At 33.9% G+C, this 11,256-nt stretch overlaps 2 protein-coding genes across 7 annotated transcripts; one reads left to right on the top strand and one right to left on the bottom strand.

The window, feature by feature from the left end:
- Positions 1-135: 135 nt before the first annotated feature.
- LOC137837151 (protein FAR1-RELATED SEQUENCE 5-like) lies at positions 136-5,535 on the top strand. 3 transcript variants are annotated; one of them, XM_068646031.1, is made up of 2 exons: positions 136-223; positions 2,825-5,535. In XM_068646031.1, the coding sequence occupies exon 2, from the start codon at positions 2,829-2,831 to the stop codon at positions 5,262-5,264; it is 2,436 nt and encodes an 811-aa protein (XP_068502132.1). In that variant the 5' UTR covers positions 136-223; positions 2,825-2,828; the 3' UTR covers positions 5,265-5,535. The 3 variants fall into 3 exon arrangements, with proteins under 3 accessions (XP_068502132.1, XP_068502131.1, XP_068502133.1); XM_068646030.1 differs by having other exon boundaries at positions 136-288; XM_068646032.1 differs by having other exon boundaries at positions 162-227.
- A 372-nt stretch (positions 5,536-5,907) lies between these two features.
- On the bottom strand, positions 5,908-10,298 carry LOC137837152 (protein WVD2-like 4). 4 transcript variants are annotated; one of them, XM_068646034.1, is made up of 9 exons: positions 10,106-10,298; positions 8,851-9,453; positions 8,229-8,771; positions 8,043-8,098; positions 7,861-7,929; positions 7,619-7,694; positions 7,463-7,525; positions 7,238-7,351; positions 5,908-6,398 (listed from the first exon to the last, which is right to left on the bottom strand). In XM_068646034.1, exons 1-9 carry the CDS (start codon positions 10,175-10,177, stop codon positions 6,150-6,152), a joined length of 1,845 nt encoding a protein of 614 aa, XP_068502135.1. In that variant the 5' UTR covers positions 10,178-10,298; the 3' UTR covers positions 5,908-6,149. The 4 variants fall into 4 exon arrangements, with proteins under 4 accessions (XP_068502135.1, XP_068502134.1, XP_068502137.1 ...); XM_068646033.1 differs by having other exon boundaries at positions 8,229-8,774; positions 10,106-10,265; XM_068646036.1 differs by having other exon boundaries at positions 8,851-9,491; positions 10,106-10,246.
- Positions 10,299-11,256: the final 958 nt, after the last annotated feature.

Raw genomic sequence — 11,256 nt, 5'->3', positions numbered from 1 at the left:
TAGTATAATTATTGTTAAATTTAATATATATATATATATATAATTATATATATAATTATTTTTATTTTTTATAAAGTAATTATTCCAGTCTTATAAAATATTATACATAAAAATTTATAATAATATAGAACATTCAAGCAAGACTATACAAACTTTAACTCGCCTTGTAAACAAGAAACTGCAGAGAGGAGAATTGCCCACTTTCTCTCCGTTTCCCTTTGGTGTCGGTAACTGCTCCCAATTATTTTAAGCCCTAATAAAATTCCTACTGTTCTTCCGATTCTTTAGGTTTTCACAATCTCTATGCTTTCGCTCTTATGCCTCTTAATTTTCTGTATCAGTAATGCAATTATTAACTCAGGAACCAATGCAATTTATTAGAACAATTTGATTTAAGCTCTTTTTCAGTGCCAATTAATTGAATCTAATTTTCCCCTTTCTAATTCCTCTGTTTTTTTTTCATGCTAATTTTATCCCTAGTCAAGTTGTTGTGTGATTACTGGTTTGGTGCATTGCTTTGTTTAGGATATATGCATGGTTACCCTAAACCCTAAAACGTTGTTCTCTCACTAGTGCTCATATTTGGTGTGTGTGTATATGCATTAGGCGATTGATTGAAGTCTTCTGCTTTTTGTTTTGGATGTGTTTGTGATTTTTTTTTTTTTATCGGCAATGATGTGTTTGTGATGATGTGGCTAATGATTTGTGATACGAAATGAACTTAACGGAGTGTTGAGAGAGAGTGGGTAGTGCAAGTATTCAGCACTGCCATTTTTGTAATATCTTGTTTCCTCAATTGTTTTGGATTAATTTCCTGAATTAGTCTTCTCTGCTGGGTTGGTTCTTTCTTGAATTGAAGTGTGTTTGTATCATTTTGAACCTCTATTTGTTTATATTTCCTCATTTTCTAGTCTTTCAAAATGAAATATTGTCAAAACATCATTGAATAGTGGTGTAAAATGGTTTTTCTATGATGCAAATCAAATTTGAACTTTAAATAGCTTGGAAGGAAATGGAATGTACCTCATTTGTCCTGTTTCGTAATGTGGGAGGAGTATGGGATTGAATGAACTTATTGTTTAGTAATTTTCTTATGACGTCATTTACTTCCCAAACAAAGAAATAAAAACTTTCCTTCATTTCGTCATCAAATATCCCAATACATTTGTTATGAATCAACACTATTTTCAGAGAAAACAAAAAGTAAATCTGAACTTCTCTAATTTCACTAATCATACAGCAGAAGATACAAAGGTGCACTCTCCTTTCTACTGGAGTATTCCTGTTACAAAACTCAATTCCCTGAAAAACTCCTCCCATTTCCCCTAAACTTCCTATGAAAAGGGGTCCTAACTGCTAACAAACACTATGCTGTAAAAGCTACCTTGCAACTATATTCTTAGTTATTGTTTTTAAACCTTCTCCTATAATAAACCTGCAATCTTGTCTTATTGTCAACATGCTGTATTTGCTTCTGTCTAACAACATTTCTGGTAATTTTACTTTACTTCATCATTAAATATCCCTATTCAATTGCATTTCTTTCCTCCTATTATTAGATTTCCAAACGAAGCATTTAGGTGGTATTTTTTATCATGCAACAATCAGGTCTCTATTCATACTTAAATTAGTACAAAACACAGTTATCAGTTCTAACGACCAACTTGCAGACATTCTCATAGAGTCTTTGAGAGGGCCTAGAATTCAGTTTGTATGTTCCAAGCATAGTGCATATGATTTAGTTGCTCCTGCTTGAGAGAGTGTTAAAATTATGATTTTTTATTATATTGTATACAACTTTTATAAAGCTGCTTTTTGGGTGTATGTTCCTTGCATGTGTTATCGGATATAACTTTCCTTTTTAATGCACTCTTCTCTTTTTCAAATATATGAAATATACATCAGCTGAGTATGTAACTCACTTATTTCTTATCACATATAAATTCAAAACCCTTGTTAAAATTATGTTGTTCCATACCATTTTTTTTCCTGTTAAAGAAGTTTTAAATTAGTTATCCTATCCTTTTTGTCCCTCTAGAGAAGAAAAATGTAGAGTGATGTAAATGAACATATGGACGATCAAGTGATGTTTGATTGAATCTAAGGGTTTGAAATGAAACCCTGGTTTTCATTGAATCACATCAACTCTTTGGTGCCATCTCTAACATTCTATGGTGATGTTGAGACAACCCATGACTTCTGTAGCAACATTCTATTCTCTCCCCGTGGCAGTGCTCTGTTCTTTATCTGAGACTGAGCTTCTTTTGGCCTTTTCATGTGTCTTTCTTCTTTGTTATTTACTCTGTTCCCTTTTGTATGTCTTCAATTTTTGGTGATCTAAAATTGTCTTTAAATTTAGATGTTTTAAAATTTTGGGCATTTGTATATTTATAATATTTGTAACTATTTATATTCTTTACCGATTTCATCTATAATATACTATTTTGAGCAATTATAATATTTATGACATCTGTCCCACCTCGATGTTTTCAGGATTATCCAGGATTCATAACTATGATTTAAAACTTTTGAAGTATTTTTTTCCTTCTAACCTGTAGCCTAGAGATCTTATAACATGTTTTGTTCTGATATAATTTGAAATTTCTGTATTTGGATACCTTCAAAATCACAGTGGATACCCCAAAACCATGTAAAAAACATTATTTTTCCAAAGCAAGTTGCTTCCCATTAAATTAAAATTGGTTATGGCTCCTCTCACCACCACCCTAAACACCTTATTAATGTGTGTATTATGCTGTCTGTCATGTGTTGCTGCTGCATTATTCGCCCTTACATGTTTTCCTTGTGTATATTTTGAGTACAGGTTGATGGAGGGTACTGAACCTGATATAGAAAGGCAGCCCCTGGAAGATGCAGAAAAAGAATGTCCAATATCTGCCGAGGTGGTAATTGATATGGGGCAAGAGAGTCAGACTCGGAACCCCAGTGATTCTTCTGTAGCAGACACTATTAAGGTCATTGACACTGGGAATGAGTGTACAGATCCGAATGTTTGTCCTGTTGACCATAGTCACATGGAAATTAATGATGAATGCCAGACATCAAATATTTTCCATGTTGACAAATTTCATAATGATAATGTCAGTAGTGGACAGCTGTGTGAGAACCCCTGTGCTACATCTGTTAATGTATCAATGCCTAGTACTGATGTGAAAAATGAGAACGAAATATATGTGGCACCAAAAATTGGTATGGAGTTTGAATCAGAAGACAATGCTTACAAATGTTATAGCATGTATGCTGTCCAGAAAGGTTTTAGCGTAAGAAAGGATTTTGTCAACAAAAGTAGGATAAATGGTGCAGTGGTATCCAGAAGATACACATGCCATAGACAGGGTTATCGGCCAAACAAAAATGGTACATTCTTGAGGAAATTTCAGCAGGAAACAAGAACTGGTTGTTTGGCACACATGACTATTGCTCGTCAGCCAAATGGCAAGTTTCAGGTCACTCATTTTGAAACTGAACACAATCATGAGTTTGTAACACCCTGTACTGCTCATATGTTACCGTCACAGAAAAGATTGAGTTTTGCTCAAGCTATTGAAGCAAACTTAACTGTATCCGGGTTAGATGAGGTACCAAAACTGGGAATGGGATTTGACTCAGACGAGCATGCATATGAATTTTATAATACATATGCTGGACGTGTTGGTTTCAGTGTAAGAAAAGATTATGTAAATAGGAGTAAAATTGATGGTGCTGTGGCATCTAGACGATTTACTTGCTTCAGAGAAGGTTTTCGGCAGAAAGACAGACGAGATATGAATCCAAAGAGACCTCGGAAGGATACTAGAATTGGATGTTTGGCCCAACTGGTTATTTCTCGCCAACCTGATGGTAGGTATCATGTTACACACTTTGAAGAAAAGCATAATCATGAACTTGTTGCTGCTTGTAGAGTGCACTTGTTAAGATCACAAAAGGGGCTAACTGCTACTCAAATTGAAAACTTAGTAGATGGGTCCAACTTGCTGCCTACATCAACCTCTGAAACCAATTGCAAGGCTCGTCTTGGTTCTGATCCCATAGGCCGTGATTATAAACTACCTTTCAAATGTACTATCAACATAAAAGAGGGAGAAATTGAAAAGATTAAGCATCACTTCCGAAGCAAGCAATCAAAGAATCCTTCTTTCTTTTACGCATTCCAGCTTGATGCTGATGATCAAATAACTAATATATTTTGGGCTGATACAAAGATGATGGTAGATTACACTGATTTTGGTGATGTTGTTTGTTTTGATAGCAGTTATAAATACTATAAGGACTCCCGGCCATTTGTTCCATTCCTTGGTATAAATAATCACCAGCAAATGACTATCTTTGGGGCTGCACTTCTTTATAACGAATCTGTAGAATCTTTGAAGTGGCTGTTTGTAGTTTTCCTTCAGGCAATGTCTGGAAGAAAGCCAAAGACAATACTGACAGATCTAGATGTTGTAACAGCTGAAGCACTCAATGCCATACTACCCGAAACAAATCATCGAGTTTGTGTATGGCATGTCTATCAAGATGCCCTCAAGCATCTGAGTCATGTTTCTGCTGGATCTGATTCTTTTGTAAATGATTTAAGAAGCTGCCTTTTTCATCACGAGGAGGAGGACTATTTTGTTAATGAATGGAATGCTCTCATGGACAACTATAATCTGTGGGAAAATGAATGGTTACAACAAATATTTGGAAGCAGAGATCGATGGGCCATAGCATATCGAAGACAATTTTTTTGTGCCGACATAGAAAGCATGCTACTGAGAGAAAATCTTAGTGGCAACTTGAAAAGGTACCTAAAGCACGACTCCGACATTCTTCCACTTTTCAAGTATCTTGTTAAAGTTGTTACTGATTGGCACTACAAGGAATTAGATGCCAATTTTGACATGAGCCAGCGTATGCCACCGCTGCTGGGGAATATCATTACGTTAAAGCATGCAAGTGCTCCATACACACCAAAGATATTTGAGTTATTTCAGAAAGAATATGAAGCATGTTTGAATCTAGTGATAAAGCATTGCACTGAAAATGGATCGTTGTATTATTATAAAGTTAGCGTATATGAACAGGCACGAGAGTATTCGGTCACATTTGATTCTTCTAATGAGACAATCAGCTGCTGCTGTATGAAATTTGAGTATGTGGGGATATTATGCTGCCATGCATTAAAAGTTCTTGACTATGTGAACATAAGGATTGTTCCATCTCGCTACATATTAAAGAGATGGACAAAAGATGCTAGAGTTTGACCACTATATAGGCAAATTGAAATTGTAAATTGGAGGGTTTAGACTAACCAAGGGTGCCGTTTTGTAACCATGGCAGATACAAAGTAGCGTTTCACTACCAGAACAAGCAGCTTATGTAATGTTTAGTCAAAGGTTAGCTTTGTAACCTATGCAACCTATGTAATGTTTAGTCTGAAAGCTGTACATCTTCCTGAAAGGTTAGCTTGTAAGTCAAAGATCTAGATACAGAAACACACTCTGATTTTGAAATAAGCAAATAAATTTCCATAAAGGATTGGTCTCAAATATATGTAAATTTTAATTAAATTCACTATATAATGATATTATGTTCACAATATCCTTCATTTAATTTAGGCCTTATTTTCAATGACATTTTTATACATATCAAATTTCAATGAAGAGAAGTTTAGCATAAAAAGGTGGTTTTTAAATGAGGTTACTAGAAATAAATAATGTAAACTAACTTTCTTAATTGACAAATAATTTTTCTCTTATTTATATTTGAGACTATTGTACACTATATACTTCCTTTGGTGATTATAAACCAATTTGCAATTCCAGTTATATAACTGTGATTTAGTATTTTCATTTCTAGGCACCACTATCTTAGAGTAGGAAGATCTAGCTACAGCTTGAGCATGAATTCTACAAAAAATCTAATACATTTTAAAATAATGAATTGGTCAACAATGGTGAGGGTGAGGGTGGAAATAGAAAAAGGAATATCATGTCAGAAGGCCAGTAATGACCAATGTTGCTATATACCCAGAATGCAACAAGGCTAACACTTATGATCATGGAGTCTAACTAATGTGATACAATACAAGCTACATTTACAAGTTTGCACTAATCTTTCCTCCCATGGTTAATTTGGAATCAACATGGTTAATATTTGTAGTTTCTAGCATTCTGGAATCCGTGCTGAATATTTGGTGATGCATTCTCATGAGTTGGAATTGTGGTGGAAGTTGAAGTTAGAGGATGAGTCAAGGTGCGACCACTCTTTCCCTGCAAATGCTTAGTGCCACTGGTTTTCAAAACAGGTCTGTTGGGAGGAAAATAAGTTTTACTCTCTGCCATAGTGGGAGTGGATTTCCTTCCATCTTTACTTGTTTCAGAATGTGTCAGTAGGTCCTGGAAGACAGCAATAGAACTTTTAGCTATTAGTAATCAGAAAGTTCTGATGGAAAAAAATTAAGTGCTTCCTGATCATGGACTTGTTATAAACCATAATATGTTTCAATTACTTTTCTTCCATTTTAATTTGTTCAGATAAAAAAAAAATATTTAAAAAATTAGCGGATTTTCATTTCTGTACAAAAAAATCTTTGTTTTTTCATTTTTAAAAAAATTGAGATCATTATTTTAGTCTTTGTGGGATATATGAATTTTAATTTTTGTACCTAAAATTTTCTTGATTTTATTACTTTTAATACTTGATAAATAAATAAAAATGATTTATTGATAGTCATATAATACTAGTGTCATACTAGAATAAAAAAGTAGTGCTTTTTAATGTTAGAGGAATAAAAATAAAATACACAGAAATTAAAACTCATTTATTTCATAGGACTATAAGGTCTCAAAAATATTTAAGCAAAAGAATGAAAATATAAGAGAGAACTGATAAAGGAGTAGGTAAGATACTGAAAATTTGCTCACCACTATCATGGATTTGAACTTGTCTGGTTTGAAAAACATTTATTGTTTTTATCTTTTAGTTTTACTTCTAATTATGAACACGACACATAACCACTTTGTTTGAATTTCGAAAGTTTCAAAAACAAAGTGTATATTTTATTTTTGAAGAAAACAAGCGTGCAGGAAACACAGAAAATAACTTTGTTTTCACCGTTATCTATGAAGACTTTCAAAAAAAGAAACTAAAGTAAAAACAAAATCTTGTCTCAAATATAAAACAATCTAGAATTCTCTGCATTGTCCAATTCTGAACTGCAATTTGAGAAAAATACCTTTTTTGTCTCACTCTTCGATGTTTTTCTTTCCTTATAAAAATCAGGTAGTGGCCTTGCTTTGAAGCAAAAGCTTTGGCGCAGTTTTCTAATAATCTCAGTCTCTGTTTTCTCCTGCAAAAACGAGGATTGGGTGTAATTGATTAACTAAATTCCAAGGAACAAAGTAAGATAAATCTCACAACAATGTTTCACTTGGTATTAATTTTACTTGTCACCACCCACCTTGAGTTTGGTATGCAGCTGCACTTTTTGTGCTTCATTAGCATTGAACTTTTCTTCAAGTTTCTAAAATTGATGAAGATCAACAGATAAGTACTTTAATAACCAAAGTCTCATAATCAGCTGAATGTAAGAGAAAATTAAGGTTTTTGGTTTTGCCTTCTTTCTTCTTGCAGCCCTTTCTTCTGTCCTCAAGCTGAAAGGGGATGATATAATTGGGGACTTCATTCTGTTTCTGCATGCAAATAATACATTGATAATAAAGGTCTAAAGACAATAACAATGAAAACAAAAGCCCCTTAAAGATCAATACAATATACTGGTAAAAGAACTTGCAAAGGTGTTAGACCTTAACAATCAATAACTAGAGAAACAAAAGCCCCCAAGTGGAGATAACTTACTCTCCAGAAAGAAAGCTCCATTTAGGACCACCCGTATGTGCTGATGATAAATCAAGAGGTGTTTTGTTCCTGAAATTTTACAATTTCCATACTCAATACAGGTTGCGAAAGAGCTAGAAACAACTGAAAGCAAACAGTTTCACATTATAAGTATAATTAACAACATGTTAGAAACCATGTACCTTTTCTTTTCAGTTAATGGGGTCAATGAAAAATGCTTTTGAATCTCCTTGGAAGCCTGCAATTGGAAAATGACTCACTTTAGCATCCTTGATGGAAATTGCAACATGAATGAGCATGACAAAATAAAAGTAGGAGGCTTGGAATAGGGTGAAAATTTTCAAAAGAAACAAAAGGCTGAAAAATACCATAGTTGGAGTTCTTATAGGAGTCAAGTTATCCTTTGAAGCCTTGGAAGGACCAGCACCAACTCTTGTACTTTCAAACTTTCTCATGACTGATGCAGTCAACCTATTAAGTTCCCTAATGGGTGTAAAATTAACTGATCTTGGAGTAGATCTCTTTTTATCTGCAGTGCTTAATCCAACAGGCATATTGTTCATTGGTGTAACAATATTATCTCTTCTGAAAGAAATAGCAGCAGTTGACTTAATAGGTGTAGCAGTGGACTTGGAAGGTTTATTGCTCATTGGTGTAGGAATGTTATCTCTTCTGAAAGAAGTAGCAGCTATGGGTTTAGCAGGTGTAGTGTTGAACTTGGAGGTTCCATTTGCAGGTTTTATGCTCATTGGTGAAGCAATGTTTTCTTTTTTGAAAGAAATAGCAGCCGTGGACTTGACAGGTGTAGAGGTGAGCTTGGAGGTTCCATTAGCCTTTGACAACTTTAAGGAAGAAACTGGGGGTTTCTTCTTGCCCACACTAGCCAAAACTTCCTGATCAGATATAGAGACCTGCTGCAATAACAAGTCAGTGCCATGACCTCAAAATATCAAAAGAAAAGCATTCCATGAAATAAATTAACATAATAACCTTCACTAATGGTGTCAAAATTGGTGTTACAGTTACACTAAGCTTTTCATTTTGCTCCCTTTGTGCATCAAGATCTTCAAGCTGGTTTTGCAATTCAACCTCCATTGAATTTCCTACAACGGCAACTTCTTCCATCTCTGCCTCAGTTCCCTCAACCTTGACACTTTCAGGTGTAACACTTGCCTCTACACTGGCTGTGAGTTGGACCATGGCATTATTCTCATCAGAGGTAACACTCAAAACCTTTGCATCTTGCTCTACCTCGACAACCACTTCAGAATTTCGAGTTATTTGGGAATTATGAGTGACAGTGTCATTGTTATTGTCATTGTTAATTACTCCCTCGCCTTCTCGTTCAGTGGCATTGTTTTGTGCCCCATTGTTTGCTTGTTCAAGCAATGCAGCAGCCTTCTGAGCAGCAAGTTTCCTGTAGTGAGCTTCAAAGAAAGCCTTCTTCTGTGCAACAGATCCAGGTCTTGAGTACCTCTCTGCTTCCTCCACATAGCGGTTGTGGGAGAAACTGGACCACTTCTCCCATGCCAGGGACTCTGACATGAACCTCCCAAACGAAATTGACTGCCCAAGTGCATGAATCGGGTTGTTCTGAAACGCACAAGTTTCACAGTTTTTTCAAGGTGAACCTTCATTGAACATAGAAAGAAAAATCTCCTCTTGATTAATTGCACCCAACAACACGCCAAATTAGAAAGCTTCAATCAATTATGTTATTGTAACCCATCAAACATTAATCAATGTCTTTGGGTTCTTGTTCACAAACCATGGGTTGACCTCTAGAAAAACATCATTTTCCCTTCATTTCTACTTCTCAAACTGACCCAAGACCCAAGACCCAAGAATCATGTTCCTATTTGCTAACCATGTTATTCTGTGGATGAAACTTAAATTGCACTCTCTAAATTACATTCCAAGTCCATGTAAAATACTACACTGTTATTTGTGGAAGAACTGTACTCTTCAGACTAAGATTTGAGGTATACAATTACAAACAAACTACATATAATCCAAGAGACCACCAAACCCAAAAGGTTGTATGAATCTACATGCTTTTGAAACGAACACCCTTTTGAAAGTGCAATTTTTTTTTCTCTTTCGTTCCATTGTTTCATACTCTACATGCATGTCCAAGTAAAAGAGTAAGAAAAACATATAAAAAAAACATGGAAGTTATTTGAGGGGATTAAGAATGCAATAATTCATATCCCAGAAAACAGAAGTGACTGGTGAAAGAACTGACCTCATTGGCTTCATTGGAAATGCCTGAAGCATAGCAGAATGGTTGCTGCATGAGACAAGTCGAGTCCCCCATGTTCCACTGCAACGTCCAAACCTCAAAAGATCCAAACTTTACCACATTATTATTATGATTCTCTTTGTTAGTATTAGCATTATTAGTATTGGTGTTATATATTTTTATGTATGTGACCGTTTGTTTGTGGGTACATCCACATTCAAATTTGAAATTCAAATGAGAAGCATGGTTGGTTGTGTTGTGTGTGAATGATGTGTAAAAGCAGACAACTTTAACAGATTATAAAAAGTGAAGTGTTCTGCAATCTTCAATCTTTCATAGTTTCCACAGTGTGGGGCCCACTCAAAGGTCTTTGAAAGAGAAGGAGCCTCACACTTTTTTTAAAAAATAATAATAATAATAATAATGTATAAAATGATATTACAGTAAATTTTATTGTTTTTATTATGATTATTGTAAAAGTTGAGTTAAAATTTACAGATGATAGTGTTTTAAGTTTTATTTTTTCACTATTCTAACTCAGTGAAAAAATAGTGAAAAAATAGGAAAACTGTGGTAAGATTGTTCAGTCAATAACTAAATTCAGACAATAATCAAATAATTCAAACTCTTGTGTTCAACTTCTTTATTATTTTAAAAGTTATATTACCATTTTAATTATATATAGTTGACTTTTAGTGTAAAATTTATTTCAATTGCATAAAATTAAACTTTTTAAATTATTTTATAGGGTTTGGATTTAAGCTGGATTCTTCAAAAATGACGTTGAAATAAATAATAGTTAATGCGATTTTATTTTATGTTTGGCTTAGTGTTTTTAATCTGTCCAAATCGAAGCAAGGATTTATAACTTTTACACTTTTATATGAATTTTACATGAAAATGAAAGATACACATTCAAACCAACGGTTAGTTTAGAATGGATTTTTAGTTTTTTCTGGTAAATTTTAGAATTGATTTATAGGTGAAACAAGTCTAAGTAACTTTTACGTTTTTGAAAAAAATTAATTGATTTATTAAGATTTTGAGAATAAATATCATTGAAACATCATTCATTTTACTTAAAAAATAAATTTAATTAAAATCAATGTTGGAAAATAAATTTCATTCAAAATTAATCTACCATAATGGTCACC

Source organism: Phaseolus vulgaris, chromosome 4 (genome assembly GCF_000499845.2).
Source record: "Phaseolus vulgaris cultivar G19833 chromosome 4, P. vulgaris v2.0, whole genome shotgun sequence".
Taxonomy (NCBI): Eukaryota; Viridiplantae; Streptophyta; class Magnoliopsida; order Fabales; family Fabaceae; genus Phaseolus; species Phaseolus vulgaris.
This window is presented reverse-complemented; position numbering and strand designations above follow the sequence as displayed.